At 44.4% G+C, this 23,282-nt stretch overlaps 1 protein-coding gene across 2 annotated transcripts in view; it reads left to right on the top strand.

Annotated features, from left to right (window-relative positions):
* The window catches only part of LOC124114026 (E3 ubiquitin-protein ligase TRAF7-like), a 173,285-nt gene that overhangs the window by 43,951 nt on the left and 106,052 nt on the right, over positions 1-23,282 (top strand). For both annotated transcript variants that reach the window (XM_046474561.2, XM_048386930.1), the window contains exon 8: positions 20,058-20,133. In XM_046474561.2, the coding sequence (XP_046330517.1) occupies positions 20,058-20,133 (76 nt within the window). The remainder of the gene's footprint in view (positions 1-20,057; positions 20,134-23,282) is intronic.

Here is a 23,282-nt window from a genome sequence, read left to right as displayed (position 1 = left end):
GGGCCCTATTCAACAAAGTGATGTTAGTATTAAGCCTGTCCTGGGCCCAGTTCCACAAAGTGATGTTAGCATTACGCCTGTCCAGGGCCCTATTCCACAAAGTGATCTTAGCATTAAGCCTGTCCTGGGCCCTGTTCCACAAAGTGATGTTAGCATTATGCCTGTCCAGGGCCCTGTTCCACAAAGTGATGTTAGCATTAAGCCTGTCCAGGGCCCTATTCAACAAAGTGATGTTAACATTACGCCTGTCCAGGGCCCTGTTCCACAAAGTGATGTTAGCATTACGCCTGTCCAGGGCCCTATTCCATAAAGTGATTTCTAAAATTCTCCAGTCCAAGACTAGTAAAAGTCAGAAAGGGCTAACTTCCTTGTTGACTAACACTTATATTATTAGCCAGATGTCAACTCTGTAGTCATTTATTTGGCGACTTGTGAAAATAAACATAAATTTCCAACCCCCTGTTGTAAGCATATGTTAACGTAGAGGAGTTCGACCTTCTTAGCGCTAAGATTGATCTGTATATCATGCACAAGGAATGGACAGCAGATGGGGAAAAAGCAAAATAGCTGCATTATTCAACTGCCTCAACTTGAGGTGATGATTCAGTGAAATAGAATCACTTTAGCTCATTGTGCTGAAGGTTAATGGAAATACTGCTGGCTCCCAGCCTTCCCTGTGTGTTGTCTGGGCCTGCACCAGTATGTGTTGTCTGGGCCTGCACCAGTAGGTGTTGTCTGGGTCTGCACCAGTAGGTGTTGTCTGGGTCTGCACCAGTAGGTGTTGTCCAGGCCTGCACCAGTAGGTGTTGTCTGGGCCTGCACCAGTAGGTGTTGTCTGGGTCTGCACCAGTAGGTGTTGTCTGGGTCTGCACCAGTAGGTGTTGTCCAGGCCTGCACCAGTAGGTGTTGTCTGGGTCTGCATCAGTAGGTGTTGTCCGGGCCTGCACCAGTAGGTGTTGTCTGGGTCTGCACCAGTTGGTGTTGTCCGGGTCTGCACCAGGAGGTGTTGTCTGGGCCTGCACCAGTAGGTGTTGTCTGGGTCTGCACCAGTTGGTGTTGTCCGGGCCTGCACCAGTAGATGTTGTCCGCGCCTGCACCAGTAGGTGTTGTCTGGGCCTGCACCAGGAGGTGTTGTCTGGGCCTGCTCCAGGAGGTGTTGTCTGGGCCTGCACCAGTAGGTGTTGTCTTTGCCTGCACCAGTAGGTGTTGTCCGGGTCTGCACCAGGAGGTGTTGTCTGGGCCTGCACCAGTAGGTGTTGTCTGGGTCTGCACCAGTTGGTGTTGTCCGGGTCTGCACCAGGAGGTGTTGTCTGGGCCTGCACCAGTAGGTGTTGTCTGGGTCTGCACCAGTTGGTGTTGTCCGGGCCTGCACCAGTAGGTGTTGTCCGGGCCTGCACCAGTAGATGTTGTCCGCGCCTGCACCAGTAGGTGTTGTCTGGGCCTGCACCAGGAGGTGTTGTCAGGGCCTGCACCAGTAGGTGTTGTCTGGACCTGCACCAGTAGGTGTTGTCCGCGCCTGCACCAGTAGGTGTTGTCTGGGCCTGCACCAGGAGGTGTTGTCAGGGCCTGCACCAGTAGGTGTTGTCTGGACCTGCACCAGTAGGTGTTGTCCGGGCCTGCACCAGTAGGTGTTGTCTGGACCTGCACCAGTAGGTGTTGTCCGGGCCTGCACCAGTAGGTGTTGTCCGGGCCTGCACCAGTAGGTGTTGTCCGGGCCTGCACCAGTAGGTGTTGTCCGGGCTTGCACCAGTAGGTGTTGTCCGGGCCTGCACCAGTAGGTGTTGTCCGGGCCTGCACCAGTAGGTGTTGTCCGGGCCTGCACCAGTAGGTGTTGTCTGGACCTGCACCAGTAGGTGTTGTCCGGGCCTGCACCAGGAGGTGTTGTCTGGGCCTGCACCAGGAGGTGTTGTCCGGGCCTGCACCAGTAGGTGTTGTCTGGACCTGCACCAGTAGATGTTGTCTGGACCTGCACCAGGAGGTGTTGTCCGGGCCTGCACCAGTAGGTGTTGTCTGGGCCTGCACCAGGAGGTGTTGTCTGGGCCTGCACCAGTAGGTGTTGTCCGGGCCTGCACCAGTAGGTGTTATCCGGGCCTGCACCAGTAGGTGTTGTCCGGGTCTGCACCAGTAGGTGTTGTCTGGGCTTGCACCAGCAGGTGTTGTCCGGGCCTGCACCAGTAGGTGTTGTCCGGGCCTGCACCAGTAGGTGTTGTCCGGGCCTGCACCAGTAGGTGTTGTCCGGGCCTGCACCAGTAGGTGTTGTCCGGGCCTGCACCAGTAGGTGTTGTCCGGGCCTGCACCAGTAGGTGTTGTCAGGGCCTGCACCAGTAGGTGTTGTCAGGGCCTGCACCAGTAGGTGTTGTCTGGGCTTGCACCAGCAGGTGTTGTCAGGGCCTGCACCAGTAGGTGTTGTCGAGATGATGCTTTCGTTGTTGTACACAAAAACATCTTGAGCTGCAGCTCCCTTGCAGTGCAGCATGGAGCCTGTCTGCTCGTAAAATGTGTTGAAACATCTCCCCAGCTGAAGTATTGTATAACATGAATGCTTGGAATTCTCTTTTTTCCCATCACACCATTCTTGTTAACGTCTAAGAGATGACAATGTAACACATATTGCAATGTGAACTGTTGCCTCGTAAAACCCAATGCTTGTGCCATGTTGTGTAATGGAGTCAGCTGTAGGGCAATGTCTGCCATTATCATTATTGCATTAGCACAGATGGCTCTGTGGTTGATGCATTCATCAGTGCAGAGTTATGGCCCTTAGTCATGTGAGGATCCACTGGTCTGGGATTTGAATCCTAATTTCGGTTTATCAGCACCGTACTCCTGGGTTTCAGCCAACCATCATCTACAACCTGCCTCTCACCCTCCAACATAAGGCAGTGGGGTAGCCTAGTGGTTAAAGCACTTGATCATCACACCCAAGTTTGATTCCCCACATGGGTACAATGTCTGAAGCCCATTTGTGTTCCCTGACTCATATTGCTGCAATATTTGTAAAGGCAGGATAAAACTAGTCACTCCCACAGAAGGCTGATACTCCATGGAGAACCTGAAATGTTTGCAAAGGGACTTTATATGCAATTCAGTCATTCATAGTTCCTTGCATTCTTCAACTTTATTTGGCTATGATGTGCATTTGTATGCAGATTATGTATTATATTGCTGAAAACTTGAATATCTATGCAAGGAATAACCCCCGCTGAAAAAATATACATTTGCTGGTAATTTACAACAGTACTTGTGGGGACTCGGATTAGAATAGGTGCCCAGCACTGTGTTACTTGTTGTAAGAGGTGAGGGAATCGGGTTAGAATAGGTGCCCAGCACTGTGTTACTTGTTGTAAGAGGTGAGGGAATCGGGTTAGAATAGGTGCCCAGCACTGTGTTACTTGTTGTAAGAGGTGAGGGAATCGGGTTAGAATAGGTGCCCAGCACTGTGTTACTTGTTGTAAGAGGTGAGGGAATCGGGTTAGAATAGGTGCCCAGCACTGTGTTACTTGTTGTAAGAGGTGAGGGAATCGGGTTAGAATAGGTGCCCAGCACTATGTTACTTGTTGTAAGAGGTGAGGGAATCGGGTTAGAATAGGTGCCCAGCACTGTGTTACTTGTTGTAAGAGGTGAGGGAATCGGGTTAGAATAGGTGCCCAGCACTATGTTACTTGTTGTAAGAGGTGAGGGAATCGGGTTAGAATAGGTGCCCAGCACTGTGTTACTTGTTGTAAGAGGTGAGGGAATCGGGTTAGAATAGGTGCCCAGCACTGTGTTACTTGTTGTAAGAGGTGAGGGAATCGGGTTAGAATAGGTGCCCAGCACTGTGTTACTTGTTGTAAGAGGTGAGGGAATCGGGTTAGAATAGGTGCCCAGCACTATGTTACTTGTTGTAAGAGGTGAGGGAATCGGGTTAGAATAGGTGCCAAGCACTGTGTTACTTGTTGTAAGAGGTGAGGGAATCGCGTTAGAATAGGTGCCCAGCACTGTGTTACTTGTTGTAAGAGGTGAGGGAATCGGGTTAGAATAGGTGCCCAGCACTGTATTACTTGTTGTAAGAGGTGAGGGAATCGCGTTAGAATAGGTGCCCAGCACTGTATTACTTGTTGTAAGAGGTGAGGGAATCGGGTTAGAATAGGTGCCAAGCACTGTGTTACTTGTTGTAAGAGGTGAGGGAATCGGGTTAGAATAGGTGCCCAGCACTGTATTACTTGTTGTAAGAGGTGAGGGAATCGGGTTAGAATCCTTCTGTACTTGATAGTCTCATAGGCCCAAAACTTGCAAGTGATTGAACATGTCTGATCATATTTTTAATTCATATTTCTAAGTTTTCAGTAATGTGAAAATTTGACATTTGCAGTTAGCCATAAAAATGCCCTCATCACATAACAAAATATATTTCCAGCCGACATGACGTCGAGGGTTTGCTAATGGGAGTAATGCACACACATGTCACATTGCGTTAACAACATAGCACTACTGCAGCAAGGAAGATCAAGTTTCATTGGTAACGCTTTAGCACCATTGATTCTCGGGCATTGAATGGTTTACAGAGGTTATATTTGGGATAACACTTTCTCAGTAAAGTACAGATTGTCATACTTTTGGGGGTTGAGTCCCGTCCGGGATTCGAACCCACACTGCCAGAGTGAGGCAACTAATCGCCAGCACACAGAGTCAGTGATCTAACCCACTCAGCAATGTACTTTGTGTACCCCTCTGACAAGTATTCTAGACTACCAGTTGTTGGACTTTCATTTTGTGGAAGCCTTGACTTTGTGTGCTGACGATTAGGTGCCTCACTCTGGTAGTGTGGGTTCAAATCCCGGACGGGACTCGACCCTAAAGGTGGTCTGGAACCCATGACCGTCCAAATCTAGACAAACAAAAGGGGTTTAGAGGGACATGGTTCCAACCTGCTAGGACCTCTGCAATCTGTGCCAAAGCACTTTGACACCTTTGGGCATCATTCTGTACACTACCATATGGGCTATTGTGAACTGAGCTTACTGGATAGAAATCTTACCCGATTCAGGCTTTAGACTAGTGTCAATAACTGACTCACTAAGTTCTCCTTCACACCCAAAGGACATAAGAACATAAAACGAATTTGCTTCACAGTCTAGAGTTTAAGAATATGAAGCACACTGTTGATACAACCTGCCAAAGTGAAGGATTGCCTGTCGATTAGGAGATAATCCTACTGTGTTTTGAAATTTGATGTAGTCCCACTGTAGAATAGATCCCTCTTTATTATAATTTTGAACCGAGCGCTTTAGCAGAAAAAGGTTTGTAAACAACATGTTGTCATTTTTATAATGTTATATTTTACTTTCATTGTTGGTTGTTTCAATGAGGAAATAACTTAAATTGTTCCGATTCTGGTCACGATAGAACATTTCTCTAACAGTTTCATAAACATTTCATCTGTATGCAAAAGATATGCCTTCTTTAAATCTTTTAATGTCATCATTGAAGCAGTCAGGGTTGTGGCCTAGAACGCCCCAGACATCCGATATCAAACTACTGTATTGATATCTATTTGATGTTACACAGTCTGTTAATTTCGCGAGAGCCCTTGACTCGGAGTGTATTAGGGACATGGCTGGTATTAGAGACCCAGCGTGTATTAGAGGACATATAGATATGTTTTACAGTTCATATGGGGGTGATCCATCGGCAGCCATTTTTTATGAATCGATATGTTGGCTATCTATGTATTAATTCATACGCACGTTTTTTGTGAAAAGGCTTAATATATATGAAAGGAGTTTCTGTAGCAAAAAGGAAACCTTTTTAACCAATCAGAATCAAGCATTCATCAATGTCATGGTAGAATTCTAGTTATCAATTATTTCCGTACTTTTGTACGTAGAAGAAGACAAACAGGACATATTCCTTCACATGCTCATTTCCTTGTGTGTGACGGAGCATCTACTTCCTTGACATATGTTGTGTGAGAGCAGGTCATTGATGAGTAGGTCAAAGGTCACAACATGGCTGAAGGTCAAGCTGACAATATGGCAGCATTTATCAGTATTCTGAATTAATAGTACAAATTGGTATGGAGATCTTGTATGGCAGAATGTGTGTTGTATTGATTCCATTTCCGATATGTGTAATATTCCTCCATGGAGGCACATATATATATGTGTAAATATATATATACAAAAATGAGGTAAATGTTCACTCGGTGTACATGTAATATATAATAAAACAATAAAGTCCACGTTAGTCCATCATCTCTTCTTTATATCAGTTTCATACATAGTACTTTCGCTGTCTCATGACAGCTCTTCAGTGTAACTGACAATGACATATTACACTGAAGAGCTGTCATGAGACAGCGAAAGTACTATGTATGAAACTGATATAAAGAAGATGATGGACTAACGTGGACTTTATTATTTTATTATATATTACATGTACACCGAGTGAACATTTACCTCATTTTTGTATATATATATATATATATATATATATAAGATAGCTACATGACGATAAATTGCCAAGAACAATGAAGAACGAAGTGTGGTTTATTTCACGATAAAACATTGTTCTATCATGACGTCATTTCTGGAAATTCGTCATAAATTGGACAACGCTTCTATTTGAGAGGGAAGTGTCTGGTGAGTTGTTCCCCATAGATGTAGCTGGACAGTGCAGATGAATGCAATGGCTGATCGATCGCACCAAAAAGTGGGAGAGATATGACAACCGGTATTTGGAGACAAGGTGCAGATAATCAACATGAAAATTTTGAGAATACCAAACTTAATCCCCCCCCTGTTCATAAAATGGAGTTGTCCGACATTGTAGAGGTTGGATTATATTCGGGGTGTCATCATTATTTAAAATACGGGTACATGTTTTCAAAGCTTGTACAATTGATTGACATCCTTAATATGGATGTACAAAACATTGATATCTCATATAAGAAATAAACAACTCCTTGTTTATCGTAGTTTGATTTCCCACATGAGTACAATGTTTGAAGCCCATTTCTTGTGTCCACCCGGCAGTGATATTGCTGTATTTATTGGTAAAATTGCGAAAAAACCCATAATCACTCACTCCTTCCATCATAATAGATGGGGATCTTATACACTGATAAAGATTCAATATACACGACAAATTCAAGTTGTCGCTGTAAAATCTACAGTACCGGTATATCACAGGAGTGTTATGTTCTTACTTTGAGATTTGAGCAGAGATATATCGGACTGAACAGGGCAAAGTCAACAGTATGTTTCAGGACAAGATCTCATTCTTTGAGACAACAACTAAAATATATTTGAAGTCACTGCTAAGTGAGCATTATGTTGCAGGAAAAGATCTCACTCTTTGCTGTTACATAAAAATATCATGCAGTTGGTCACTTCAAAGTCGACATGATGTTGACTTTGAACTGTTGGCTTACAATGATATATGAGCAAAGATATACATCTGTTAACACTGCGGACCCGTGAAGACCCAGGGCAGAAGTGGTCTTCAGGAACACATGCTTGCTGTGAATGGCAACGATGCTTGTCGTAAGAGGCGACTTATGGGATCGCTCACTTGGTTGGTATATGTCATAGTATCTCAATTGCGTGGATCAATGCTCATGATATCAATCACTGGATTGTCTGGTCCTGACTTGATTATGTACAGACTGCCGTCATATAGGTGGAATATTGCTGAGTGCGGTGTTAAAAAAACAAACAATTTAACACTGGGAATTGAGCAGTGTGTTTGGCGTCTCGGTTTGTCCCTGAAGCCAGCCTGGTTCTAGTGGTAGACTCTGCCAAGGTGGACAGGAGCCAACATCCCAGTGGGGGGGAAGACTTACTCCTGTATGTTGGCTGGCGGAACTATTCTGGTCCTATTCCGAGCCACTTGCTGAAGTTTTTGTCATTTCAGCTGCATCTCCCATTGTAGGGTTGAACACTGGGACACAGGATGCATGACACACCACTTACTCCACACACGTTGGGGATATTTACGAGCTCTGAGATAATACCTAAGCAAGAAATCCTCTGCTTCAGCAGTCAACACACCACTCCCAGAGCCATCTGGGATACAGATAATGTCTCAAATAAAAAACAGCATCTTTGTTTTCTGTTCTGCAACCAGGATCCTCAAGTCACAAAAAAATAACAAAATTGGTAACAATGTATCAGAGCAACAGGTTTTTGGATGGATAACCACCGTACAAAAATGACCGATCTATTCTGCCTTCTGTTGGCGGCAACATCGGTAAAAGTAACTAGTCAGCATGTCACTCGCCTGCTTCTGTATGTATCATTGTTACACTCTTCCAGTATTGATTTGACTTGCTCATGTAAGCTGGATGGTGAGAGACAACAAGCCGCACGTCTCTCACAGGTTCGTCCTGTCAGGCCAATCATTGCCATCCTCTGCCACCAATTTTGAGGTAATGTTACATTTATGTAATTTTCCTGATAGACCTTGGATGATGTTTCTTTTCGATGGCTGTAAGTACTGCAATTACGGGACTGTTTATTGGCTTAGGGATTGCTTACGGATAATTGCCTCAAGGGATTGAAATAACATTTGAAGTTGATAATTATGAAGAAGCTTATTGAAGCTAAAAGTTGATAAATTAATTTTGTATGGAACTAATTATGTTAGTTTTGGCATGGTTTTGTTTTGTTGAGCAGAACTGTGATGTTTGAGAAGATGTGCCGACTGTTTGTGGTTGTCTAAATAGTACAATGTGTGTATGGCAGCTACTGTAAATCCTTGAATAAATGCCCAGCGTTTATGTATTTCAGAGTGTCCTGTGGACAGTTAATATTGGAATGCTTACATATAATGCAGGCATGCGTTTATTCAAGGGTTTACGGTAGTTGATAAATCAGTGTTATCAGGGATAATGGGATGACAGACAGTCTGAGATATACTACTCAAAAGAAGTTCAAGAACACTCCATTCTTTTATATCACTATAGTTAATCTATTATTGTACAGAATGAAAAAAACACTTCCTTAGTCCTGTTTTAAATAAAAATATACTACTGGAAAGAAGTTAAAGAACGCGTTTCATGACAGATTAACTATAGTCATATGAAAGAGTCGATGTTCAAAGTAACCAAGATTTTTTTCATCATTCAACACCATTCTTCCAACTTTTTCAGTTTGTAGACATTAATAAGCAGTGTCTAACTCTAAGTGTAAAAAGTATTCCTAACAGCTTCAGTAGCAGAGCCATTAGTGATGTCATTTGGTTGTGACATCATGGTAACAATGATGTCACAATGGTCTGCAAAGCATTGTGATGCCATTTCATTGCAGCGATATCTACAATGTAGATATCTCTTGATCTCACCCAAGATTAATAAAGTATTTTTATTTTTGTGGATTTCTTCCATTGTATCAATATGCATATTTGTTTTCGAGTTGATGAAAAATCTCTTGAATGATTTAATGTTTTTCATAGAAAATATATATGCATTAACTCATTAATGAACCTTTTCAACCTTTGATTAAGCACACAGAAAGTCACTCTTTCCATCCTGAGCTAAGAGGAATGTGCAAGTGTTTCATCTTCTGAGTGTTGGAATGTTTTTGTTTCCCTGAACAATGGTGTTGAGTGAGATAACACTCGGTGTGGAGTGACTGTTATCAGTCAGCAATCTACTCACAGTGGTGGAGAGTGTTTTGTCATTAGCTGTAAAGTGAGAGACTGACAGTAGAACAAGATGTAATTTGGCCCGGAAGACATATAACTAGAAGATATTGATGAGGTCCATTAAGTGGGGCACCATAACACTCTCATCAGTGTGTAGTGCTGTGTTTCATGACTAGCTGTGATGTCCCCTGCTGTTGCTGCTGTGTTAAGACTCGCTCACCCAACCACCTCTCTGACCACCCTGCCACCCTGCCATCCTGCCACCCTTCCCCTCACCCAACCACCTCACTGACCACCCTGCCACCCTTCCCCTCAACCAACCACCTCACTGACCACCCTGCCACCCTGCCACCCTGCCACTCTTCCCCTCACCCAACCACCTCACTGACCACCCTGCCACCCTTCCCCTCACCCAACCACCTCACTGACCACCCTGCCACCCTTCCCCTCAACCAACCACCTCACTGACCACCCTGCCACCCTGCCACCCTGCCACCCTGCCACCCTTCCCCTCACCCAACCACCTCACTGACCACCCTGCCACCCTGCCAACCTTCCCCTCAACCAACCTCCTCACTGACCACCCTGCCACCCTGCCACCCTGCCACCCTTCCCCTCACCCAACCACCTCACTGACCACCCTGCCACCCTGACACCCTGACACCCTTCCCCTCAACCAACCACCTCACTGACCACCCTGCCACCCTTCCCCTCAACCAACCACCTCACTGACCACCCTGCCACCCTGACACCCTTCCCCTCACCCAACCACCTCACTGACCACCCTGCCACCCTGCCAACCTTCCCCTCAACCAACCTCCTCACTGACCACCCTGCCACCCTGCCACCATGCCACCATGCCACCCTGCCACCCTGCCACCCTGCCACCCTGCCACCCTTCCCCTCACCCAACCACCTCACTGACCACCCTGCCACCCTGCCACCCTTCCCCTCACCCAACCACCTCACTGACCACCCTGCCACCCTGCCACCCTTCCCCTCACCCAACCATCTCACTGACCACCCTGCCACCCTGCCACCCTGCCACTCTTCCCCTCAACCAACCACCTCACTGACCACCCTGCCACCCTGCCACTCAACCAACCACCTCACTGACCACCCTGCCATCCTGCCACCCTGCCACCCTTCCCCTCAACCAACCACCTCACTGACTACCCTGCCACCCTGCCACCCTGCCACCCTTCCCCTCAACCAACCACCTCACTGACCACCCTGCCACCCTGCCACCCTTCCCCTCAACCAACCACCTCACTGACCACCCTGCCAACCTGGCCACCCTGCCACCCTTCCCCTCAACCAACCACCTCACTGACCACCCTGCCACCCTGCCACCCTGCCACCCTTCCCCTCAACCAACCACCTCACTGACCACCCTGCCACCCTGCCACCCTTCCCCTCAACCAACCACCTCACTGACCACCCTGCCACCCTTCCCCTCAACCAACCACCTCACTGACCACCCTGCCAACCTGGCCACCCTGCCACCCTTCCCCTCAACCAACCACCTCACTGACCACCCTGCCACCCTGCCACCCTGCCACCCTTCCCCTCAACCAACCTCCTCACTGAACACCCTGCCAACCTGGCCACCCTGCCACCCTTCCCCTCAACCAACCACCTCACTGACCACCCTGCCAACCCTGCCACCCTTCCCCTCAACCAACCACCTCACTGACCACCCTGCCACCCTGCCACCCTGCCACCCTTCCCCTCAACCAACCACCTCACTGACCACCCTGCCACCCTGCCACCTTCCCCTCAACCAACCACCTCACTCACCACCATGCCACCCTGCCACCCTGCCACCCTTCCCCCTTAACCAACCACCTCACTGACCACCCTGCCAACCCTGCCACCCTTACCCTCAACCAACCACCTCACTGACCACCCTGCCACCCTTCCCCTCAACCAACCACCTCACTGACCACCCTGCCACCCTGCCACCCTGCCAACCTTCCCCTCACCCACCCACCAAATACCCACCTACTAGCAGGGGATGTACATTGGCACTGGCCACTAGCCACACAGCTGTTTGATGTGAAACTTATCTTCAGCCATGCAACCACCCAACTACCACATCATCAATTAAATGTCAACCTACCCACCCGACCATCTACAAACCAACCACCCCACAAAACCAACCACGCCACAAACTGACCAACCTACCTGACACGAGGTCACCCAGCCACCAAATACTCACCAATCTACCGGACATGAGGTCACGAAGCCACCAAATGCCCACCAACCTACAGGACAAGAGGTCACAAAGCCACCAAATACTCACCAATCTACTGGACATGAGGTCACGAAGCCACCAAATGCCCACCAACCTACAGGACAAGAGGTCACAAAGCCACCAAATACCCACCAACCTACAGGACATGAGGTCACAAAACCACCAAATACCACCAACCTACAGGACATGAGGTCACGAAGCCACCAAATGCCCACCAACCTACAGGACATGAGGTCACAAAACCACCAAATGCCCACCAACCTACAGGACATGAGGTCACGAAGCCACCAAATACCCACCAATCTACCGGACATGAGGTCACGAAGCCACCAAATACTCAGCAACCTACCAGGCACGAGGTCACGAAGCCACCAAACACCCACCAACCTACAGGACATGAGGTCACGAAGCCACCAAATACCCACCAACCTACAGGACATGAGGTCACGAAGCCACCAAATACTCAGCAACCTACCAGGCACGAGGTCACGAAGCCACCAAACACCCACCAACCTACAGGACATGAGGTCACGAAGCCACCAAATACCCACCAACCTACAGGACATGAGGTAACGAAGCCACCAAATACCCACCAACCTACAGGACATGAGGTCACGAAGCCACCAAATACTCAGCAACCTACCAGGCACGAGGTCACGAAGCCTCCCAAATACCCACCAACCTATCGGCACGAGGTCACCCAGCCACCAAATACCCACCAACCAATCTTAACGATCAACCCACTAACCCACATGCACACAAATTCACCTACCTATCAAAAAATCACCAACCTGCCAAACTAGCAACTTACCCAGTAACCTAGCCACTCAACCACCCAGCTAATCAGGCAGCCACCCACCCCACCAAAAGCCAGACCACCCAGGCTGGATGGCCTGTCAATAACAACCGGGCACATTGACACACCATCAGCGAAGTCAACAAGCCTGGACCAGACAATCCAGTGAATGATATTATGGGTAACAATCCACATGAACGGGGCACATTGACACACCATCAGCGAAGTCAACAGGCCTGGACCAGACAATCCATTACAACCACCATAGTTTCCTAGGGACCAATTCTAACCTGGAATCTCAACGGGTTCCAAGTTCTTCAGGACTAACGGAAGATGCAGTGCTGCTGATGAAGGCAGCATCTTTTACAAGAACAATAATGATTTCCCAATTGAACGCCTGAAGGAGATAACAATTAAAATACAATAAGTTTAATTTTTTTTTAACCTTAAGCCATACCTAGGAGCGAGGACATAGCCCCGGAGTACTTGCTGGTATCAGAAACAGATGTCCCTGTGATTGGCTATGGATTGGACTAGATACATGGTTAGCAGTGACTGGTCTGACACGACCCGGCTGTATGCTGTCTCTGTGACAGTGAAGTGATACATGAGCTACGTCTTCTGCTTATCCAGGAGTAGATGCTGTTCTCCTGTCACAGGAGGTTTGTTGAGTATGTTCATGAGCAGGATGGGATGTGACCCACCAGGACAAAAGGGACTTTATGGGTGCTAGGGTACATTGATGCCATGATGTCATACAGACGTTTGACGTCCACTTACTTCAGTGATGATAGCCATGTGTGATGTCATGTATCTCTGTAATAAATATGAATTGAAGCTTGGGAATTGTATATTTGTGTTCCAAAAATGCTGTAGTTTTAAGATATAATGAAAAGTCAAATTGTGACTTTTCACCCATTGTGTCCCTTATCTTTTAACGGTTGGTCACATATAATGTTGAGGCATTCTCACTGCATGGCCTTGATTTACTTGTTTGTTGTTTAGCTTCATTCTCAGCAGTTTTACAGCTGTATGACATCAGCCTGTAAATAATCAAGTTGGGATCAGACTAACCAGTGATTAATATTATGAGCAACATGACAGGCAATCAAACAAATTACAGCCCGACTACGCAATCCATTCAATCACATCACACTCAAGTGTTAGGGACAGTCGGGTAGCCCGGTCGATAAAGCGTTCGCTCATCACGCCGAAGACCTGGCTTTGATTCCCAACATGGGTACAATGTGTGAAGCCCATTTCTGGTGTCCCCCACCGTGATATTGCTGGAATATTGCTAAAAGCGGCATAAAACCATACTGACTCACTCACTCAAGTCTTGCTTACTTACGACATATTCCAACAGTTTCCAAACCGAGGAGTTATCTAAGAATATAGGATAGTGGGTTAGTCTGCTGGTTAAAATTGTTCACTCATCACATCAGGGTTCTATCGCCAATATGTTTTCAGCATGTGTCGCCCCTTTTCTGTAGTGGGGGCATGGGTGGCCCAGTCATCTAAGGCGCTGCGATTCCCTGTGCAGAGTTGCGTCCCTGGGGCACGCCAGAAATCTATGTTTGTGGGTTTGAATCCCGGTTCGCCCCATTTATGTTTCTAGGTTTCTCAGCACCATACCTTTGCTCGTGGGTTTCACCAAAGTGGTAAACGCCTGAGACCTGCATCACTTCGGGCTTTCCTCCCACATTAAGCTGACACGCCTTAATATAACTGGAATAAAAGTGGCGTTAAACCCAACTCACTCACTCACTCACTCACTCATTTCTGTAGTGCCTTCCTGTGATAGTGCTGGAGTGTTGCTGGAAGCTGTGTAAGACCCTTCTCAATCACTCAGAATACTGGGAAGAATATCGCTAATCAGGAGGTTTAGGCTCTCAATCCCGAGCATGGCTTACATTCACATTAGGCCCTTGATCTGAAAACTAGATATTTCATGTTCACTGATCTGTTTGGGCTGGACAAAGGAACACTATGGCACTAGTTTGGCTTGAAATACGTTGGAACGCTAAAAGGGAAATATGTCAAAATTTATCCTTTGGAATTGTCTGGTGCCCATGCATTCAACTACTTACCACCGAAATTACAGCGATTCTTATGACCTCTTAATGAAAGAATCTCTCCAACAACCAACATCAACCTAAAGATGCAATGCTGTTTGCTAAAATTGGAGAAAGTTTGTCCAATACATTTTGACTTATTTCCCATTTGTGGGTAACTGATGATTCAATTCTCTCTTTAATCTTATCTGGGTGCTGTGTTTGAAAGAAATATCTGTAGATGAAATGGTGGAGATACTGGGAATGGTGATAGGGTTTCCGTAATCACGTTACTCACAGGTCGCTGTAACCTGTGTGTGGAGATGTTTCCCAAACCCCAGTGTCTTCTGTGACCAAATAGTGTGGAGACATTCATTGCTTCCTCCGCAATTTGTCACTGAGAATTGAGAAACATTGATTCAATTTATCATGTTTGGCAAAAACGAAGTTCTAATTCATCAATATTAAGTTGTGTGAGATGTTATGCAGATACTCGATAACCCCTTCATTTGATGACTTCAGGATCTGAACGTGGTCAGATAGTATAATACGACTCAAAAATAGACGCTAAGCGATAAAGAATGCATCAAGCAGTGATGCAAGTTGTTCCCAAGATTGTGATGCACATATAATTTGTCCATGCCCTTTGTAATGGCATTGAAACCGTTAATTCCACCAAGACCTGCATACAGATAGGCCATTTGTGATCAGACAGCTTCCTACATTCCTTAGAGAAAACATAGTTCTTTGTCATACATCTAAGCATGCTTTTTGCAGATCAATTCTTTGGCTCCTTCTTGTGATCACATGTGATCATTTTGATTATGGCTATCATAACAATATTCAGATCAGTTAAAGACACAAAGTCAGGTTGGGAACGAATGCTATATGAAGGATACTGTTTTGTTTTCTTGAATCCATTTGTTTGTTCCTTTAAGAATAGTACTGAATGTTTAGGTGTCACTGGGAGTCGTTAGAGAAAGATAGCCAACTCAAAGCTGCTTCAAATGAAGACTCGTGAAGATCCAGGGTAGAATAGGTCTTCAACAACCCATGCTTACCGTAAAAGGCGACTGTGCTTATCCTAAGAGGCAACTAACAGGATCGGGGGGGTCAGACTTAGTTGATGCATTTCATCGTAACCCAATTGGGTGGATCGATGCTCATGACACCAATCACTAGATTGTCTGGTCCAGACTCGATTATTTACAGATAGCTGTCATATAGTTTGAATATTGCCAAGTGCAGCGATAAACAACAAACAAACAAACAAACAAATGCCTCAAATTAACACTGTCAGTGCCTGAAGCGTAGTCATAGTCATGTCTCTGACTCAAGAGAACATACTGAGCAGTAATAAAAGAAAGGAAAAAACAAATTCAAGAACGCCCACTCAAGAAACCTATAAAATTCCAGTGTTAGCACCTGATACTAACGGGATTGGGTGGTTAGGCTCGCTGACTTGGTTGATGCCTGTCATCAATCCCAATTGCGTGGATCGATGCTCATGTTATCAATCACTTGATTGTGTGGTCTAGACTCAAGTATTTACACACCGCCGTCATATGGCTAGAATATTATTGATTGCAGTGTTAAACAACAAACAAACAAACCAGAGGTTCACAAACCTGGTGAGCATGTCCAGCCTGATAATGTGCTTGTTTATTTGTTGTTTAACGCCACACTCAACAATATTGTCAGCTCTGTGACAGTGGCCTGTCAATCATCGAGTCTGGACATGACAAACCAGTGGTTGATAGTATATGAAACATCCCTGGTGTATAACTGAAGACTTGTGATACAACTGAAGACTTGTGATATAACTGGTGTATAACTGAAGACTTGTGATATAACTGAAGACTTGTGATATAATTGGTGTATAACTGGAGACTTGTAATAAAAATGATAAATAACTGAAGACTTATGATATAACTGAAGACTTGTGATATAACTGATATATAACTGAAGACTTGTGATATAACTGAAGACTTGTGATATAACTGAAGACTTGTGATATAATTGGTGTATAACTGAAGACTTGTGATATAACTGAAGACTTGTGATATAACTGAAGACTTGTGATATAATTGGTGTATAACTGAAGACTTGTGATATAACTGGGTGGTGAGGGCTGCAGTGATATATGTACTCAGTTACTGACTGCAGTTATTTAGTTAGGGAATGTCTGGCCCCACTGAACTTGAAATGATGCTGCAGGTTTCAGAAAGAATTCACTCACTTTATCTTAGAATATGCCATCGATTTCTGAGCTCTTCAGAGTAAAAGAAAATGAAAAAAATCTGTCTTAAACAGTTCAATAATTTACATAATGAGATTGAGTGGATTCATTCACAAACATCACTGATCTTGTTACTTTCCTCCCATTTCTGTAAAACACTGCGGAGCTCACAGGTGATGTTCCATGAAAGTGGGAGGGGAAATGATAGCTTTGAAAATGTCAAATATCCAAAAATCATTACGACTGGAGACTCTGTCAAAGTGCAGTGAATGCATGGTCAGACTGAAATGGAGGACTTCAAAGCAGTTGAAGAACATGACTTGCTCTGGCACATAAGACTTTCTTGCCATAATCATTCATCCCCAGTATTTGCTGCATATTCTATACATGGAGAAAGATGTAATGTGTCCTTTGTTTTCTGTGCCAATTGAAGTGAGCATTGATATGGTCTGCAAATCAGTTACGATTCGTGATAATTCAGTTTTTCTATTCATTGATTTAGTATTTAAATCATAGTGAAAGCATGTTATGTGCATACAGCACTTTGTGCATACTGTATGATGCACCATTTCATATCCTGGACATTGCTTTTGCTGGAATAGCTCAAACAGTTATTGCATTATACAAGCTACTTCAGAGTTCCTCTAGTGGACTTGTGACCATGTAAGTGGATCAGCTGACCCCCGTGAGGGTAAGCGTGGTCAGCATGCAAGGTCAAGGTGAGAGTCGTGAAGGTCCGAGTGTCCATTTCTTCATGTTCTTCCCTCCTGAGTATACTCCTAAAGTATATGACACATTTCCTTTACGCGTGCTGTTAGCCTAGTGGTTAAAGCGTTCGCTCGTCACACCAAAATCTCTGGTTCTATTCCCCACATAGGTACATTACATGAAGCCTATTTCTGGTGTCCCCCGCCGTGATATTGCTGGAATTTTGCTAAAAATGGGGTAAAATCTCACTCACTCACTCACTCACTCACTCACTCACTCACTCACTCACTCACTCACGCACTCACGCACTCATGTACTCACTCACTCTTTACCAGGCCCTGTGGTAGTCTGAACTCTTCTGTCAGGCAGTCTTTGAGGCCTTCAGAATGGGATTCCAGCGGCATATGCTCACAATCAGGTGGCCCAGTTGTCTGAGACAATGCAATTCACTGTTCAGAGTTGCATCCCTTGGGCACACCAGAATCCTATGATTATCGATTTGAAATCCCGTTTGCCAAGATTATGTTTCTAGGTTTGTCAGCACCTTACTGATGCTGGTGGGTTTCACCAAAGTGGTAAATATCAGAAACTTGCATCACTTCGGGGCTTTCCACCCGCTTGTAAGCTGACATGCTGTGATATTACCTGAATACTGTTTAGAGCAGCATTAAACCAAACTCACTCACTCACTCACTCATTCACTCACTCACTCACTCACTCACTCACTCACTCACTCACTCACTCACTCACTCACTCACTCACTCACTCACTCACTCACTCACTCACCCACCCACTCACTCACTCACTCACTCACTCACTCACTCACTCACACTTTACCAGGCCCTGAGAAGGGCCACAGGTGTCAAACTTGTGCTTTCTTGAAAGGATGGGTGTACTTTTGTTTCCCACCGATATCATGAACTTGAAATAGCATTTAGTCTGTGGAGCCGGATCAATAATACAGAATTCTCCCGAAGTAACATCTTTATGTTAGAGGACATCCTGGAGGGAGACTGCACAAGCCGAGCTGTCAAGTGCAAGCCAAATACAAACTTTGTATGTTGTACTCACACACACCTCACTGATTGATCACAGGAAGCCTCCCCGAACTGTAATTGTCTTGCAATTTAAACTTTTCTGATCTTTGGCCAAGCAGTATCAGCAGAAGAGTCTATCAATTTTCTGTCAAAGTTGTTTATTTATGAAGATGTGTATGTTTAACTGGGTAAGTATGCATCAAACCTATCTGACTTGCAGTCATTAGTTTAACTCAATGAGTCAGACACGTCGGGGAAGGTCAGACATGATTTGTATCAATGGTGGATTGAATGTATGAAGGTAATATCAGTTGTCAGGCATGATACAGCCATGTCATGGAGGCCGGCTGATTTTGACCGGGCAATCTTCAGTTGTCAGTAGTCTGACCATCAGTCTGTGTTGCCAGGTTACGGTGACACCGGTGGACACACAGACAAGTCTCCCAAAGATCACTGCATATATATTGTAGTTACGTTATGATGGAAGGCTGAGCAGATGGTTTTTTTTAGATGGTTTGGCATTGCAGGATGGTCACCCATCCAGACACTGTCATTGTGGCACGTGATTCCAATGCTAGTTATATTATTATGGAAGGTTGTGAAGAAGGGGTTTAACACATATTTTGTTATTCCAAGATGGTGGGAGGCAGGGGTTGCCCAGTTGTCTAAGGCACTGCAAGTTACACCCTAAGCTGGTATGCCGAAATATAACTGGAATCTGGATTGGAGAGCTGTTAAACCCAACTCACTCACTCACTCACCCCAAACACCATCATTTTGGCAATTGATTCCAGCGCTGATTCCAGTGCTAGTTCCATGTTTAGGAAAGGACGAGAACGGGTTTTATCTTGCCATGACATTCTGTGGCTGATTCAAAGTCAACCACTCCTTCCTTCCACAGTTGTCAGTATTTATTATTTTCTGAAACTTTCCTTGTCTTTGGTGATCTTTACATTTGACATAACAATTGATTTTGTGATGATGGCAGCATTTAAACCACATTAGTCCAAGGCCCACAGTATGGTGTGATTCTGTCAGAAATTCTGCCTGACTTATATTTGCAGACAATAAATATTTTCAGAGAGCATTTAAAACTAACTTCTTCCTTGACAATTTGTCAGTGTGATATCAATTAGGGTTGCAAATAGAAGTATTAATGTTTCATAATGTGTAGCATTGGCTGATTCTGTTCCAACTTCATTAACATCTTCCACATATAAAACAATTTTTTAAACAAATGACTCTCGAGAGACCTTCCAGACAATAACTGGATTTATAATAAATTTATTGATTAGAAAAGCTTTTCCGTACGAGAGTATTTAGTTTGTGTTTATAATTTCAGCGATCATGAAGCGGACTGTGATTACATGCCAGTGGAGTGTCCCAATGCTGCAGGCTGCCCACCACTGCTGAAGAAGGTAAATATTGGTATATTTTCACATGAGGGATAAAAGCAATTGCTATCCCAGGTTGCTTTGAGGAGGCGCTGATATGTCTGCTGTAGCACGTCCCTTGGTATTTAGGACTTCCCCATGGAAGCAACTACCATAAAGGTTTTAATGACTAAATTTGTTTGGATAAAAAGCTGTAAAAATAATTGCTGTCATTTCTAAATATGTGCAGATATTTTGTGTTGTATGGGCAGTGAGGTATATTAAACCTAAAAGGCTGTTTGTGTTTTCCTGTCTTAAATCATGTTTTTCTTTAGGAAATTATTCATTTTCTGCTTGCATGCATCTTTCAACATTTGAAAATTGAAGTAATGTTCTCGGAGTTTTTTGGAATGCTGACTAGCTACAGTGTTAGTTGATCTTGTGACTTGTAGGGTGGGTCATGGTCAATTTGAAATATCAAAATGAGATTTTATTTGGGGCAGCCCCCATACGAGCAATACAAGTAGGTATTAGCTTCTTTCTCGGGTGGTGTTGAGAGGTAAAGAGACATATGGCCCAGAGATGTTTTTAGAACCACTGTCATTTTGGTCAATTTTGTTCTGTATAATGGAGAGTGTTAGTCATCCTTAACATACGCACACACGAACGCACGCACTGCGCACACACTCAGGCAGATTCAAGTATGTACTTAAGATCAGAAGTACGAGGGCTGGTCAAAAAAGTTCTAAGCCTGACTAACTTTCAACTTTGGGCCATAACAAAGTGAACTAGTCAAAGCAGTACATTGTTTGAGTAGTCATCAAGTTTTTAAGAAAAGTACTCCCCAAGAAATTCATGACCACATGTCACAAGTGCATAGGGATGAAGGCTATTCCACTGTTAAATGTTGGGCAGCTATGTTTAAGGCTGGGGAACAAGCCTTGATGATGACCCTTGGTCTGAGCTTCCTTCAACTTCCATCAATGAAGACTGCATCAAGGAGATAGAAAACCTTATACTGTCAGATAGACGTATTACCATTGCTGTACTTGAGCAAGACACAGGTCTAAGCCATGGATCCATTGAAACTATTATTCATGAACATTTACAGATGAATAAGATATCTGCTTGTTGGGTGCCAAAGTTTCTAAATTCTGATCTTTAGGAAAAAAGAACCGACATTGCCAGAGAAAGATTAGAGCTAATTTAGGAGGATTTAGTCAAATTCCAAAAGAGATTTGTAACAGGTGAAACATGGGTCTACCGCTATGAAAAAGTGCCATTCCATGAAAAAGTGCCATTCCACTTCTCTGGCACCAAAGAAAATCAAGTCTTCAAGATCAGTAAAGAAGGTTATGGCCATAATGTATTCTGGGATGCAAAGTGTGTGATCTTTGTTGATTACTTAGAAAGTCAAAAGATGATTACCGGGGCCTACTATGCTGATTTGCTTCATCGCCTGAGAGATTCTATCAAATAAAAACGGCGGGGAATGCTAACTGCTGGAGTTTTACTACTTCATGATAACACCTCTTCTCAAACCTCTCGACTTGCAAAGGCTGCTGTGCAACAATGTGGATTCAAAGAGCTTCCCCACCCTCCATACTCGCCAGTCCTAGCACCAAGTGATTTCCACCTGTTTCCTAAACTGAAAGAACACCATCATGGAAAGCACTATAACGACAACGATGACCTCAAAGCTGCCGTGAAAATGGGTTTTTCAGGGTGGCTTCAGAAAACGTCTTCCTGACTGGAATTGAGAAGCTTCACTATCGATATGAGAATTGTATTGAAAAGTAGGGAGATTATGTTGAAACAAACGATTAGAAACACTATCACAATTGTTGGTTTTGTTTGTTAAGCTCAGAACCTTTTGACCAGCCCTTGTAGTTAGCTGACATGCTGTTTGTGTAATGTCCCATACACTACGACAAACACTGAGATACTAAGATCCAACACTTTGAATTATCCACGGATCAATTTCTTGAATAACCCAATCTGGCATGCCACACAGGCAGGGTGACCTCTGAAGGGGTGTTCTCACTGTGCCAGCAGCTATCGTTTAGGGTGATTTAGTTAATCTACCATTTAACAATAGAAGGATTAAAATGGGGTTTATCGTGCTGTCAAGTTCTGGTCCAATTGAAAAGGAGCACTGAACACAATTTATGAATTTCTTAAATATATTGATTTCAGACATACAATAATTTACAACCCAACAAGATGGAAAACGGAATCTCTGTATGATATTACACATTTTGTCCCAGAAACCAGGCACATTTTTAGACGATGAAGTTCATATTCCATTTCGCAGTACTACTTCTTTTTGGGTAATTTTCTACCACCGATTCCAGTTGGCTTATCCTAACTTCCATCATGGTTTGTTCAGATTGAATCAAACTGATAAATCAGTAAATGTTGGGATGGTTGGTTGTCATTTTGTTGATTCTGGAGTGCCACCCCTCCAGTGGTTCTGGGACCCAAGGTGTCGAAATTGGTTCCAAATATTTTTATCCTCTCCCTCAACCCACTGGTCAGTTATTTGCCATTATGAAATGAAACAATGATGTGCTTCTTGATGTTCTTTCTCATTTATACATGTTTGATTAAAAGTATTCACTCAAATGAATAATTTTTTCACAATTACATATGACACGTTAAATCATATCATGAAAGTTCATCCTTGACATTTGTGAACAAATTTCGTGAACACTTTTCACCATAGCTAATTAATACCTGGCTTGTGTCGGCTATGCAGCAAGGCTAATCTGGATTACCGTATTTTCTTGAGTATAGTGCGCACCCATGTATAATGCGCACCCCCCTCTAGCGGGTTCAATATTTTGGAGAAAAAAAGAAATTTGAATATTATGCGCAGAAAAAAATTACACCGTACCCTTTCAGCGAAGTCCGCCAAACGAACGGGTGATGAGAAACTTCGTCAGTACAAATTCAAAATTTGAGATAAAAAATCACCAGACATGTTTATTTACCGTTTAAATAGTATTTATTGTTCTGCTAGGCATTGTTTTATATCTAGGGATTAAGATTACCTTGTGTATTTTCTCGTAAACTAAGCCGGAAACAGCAATCAGCTGTACACACGTTTTCTTGGAATCGACCGGTGATTCGGTCAAGACACACCCAATGATATAACTTTATAGGATTTTTAATGCAAGGATCGGCAACAATCG

This window comes from Haliotis rufescens, unplaced genomic scaffold (assembly GCF_023055435.1).
Source record: "Haliotis rufescens isolate VD_foot unplaced genomic scaffold, xgHalRufe1.0.p SCAF_62, whole genome shotgun sequence".
In the NCBI taxonomy this organism is placed as follows: Eukaryota; Metazoa; Mollusca; class Gastropoda; order Lepetellida; family Haliotidae; genus Haliotis; species Haliotis rufescens.
The sequence above is the reverse complement of the archived record's forward strand: the minus strand, read 5'-3'. Positions and strand labels throughout refer to the sequence as shown.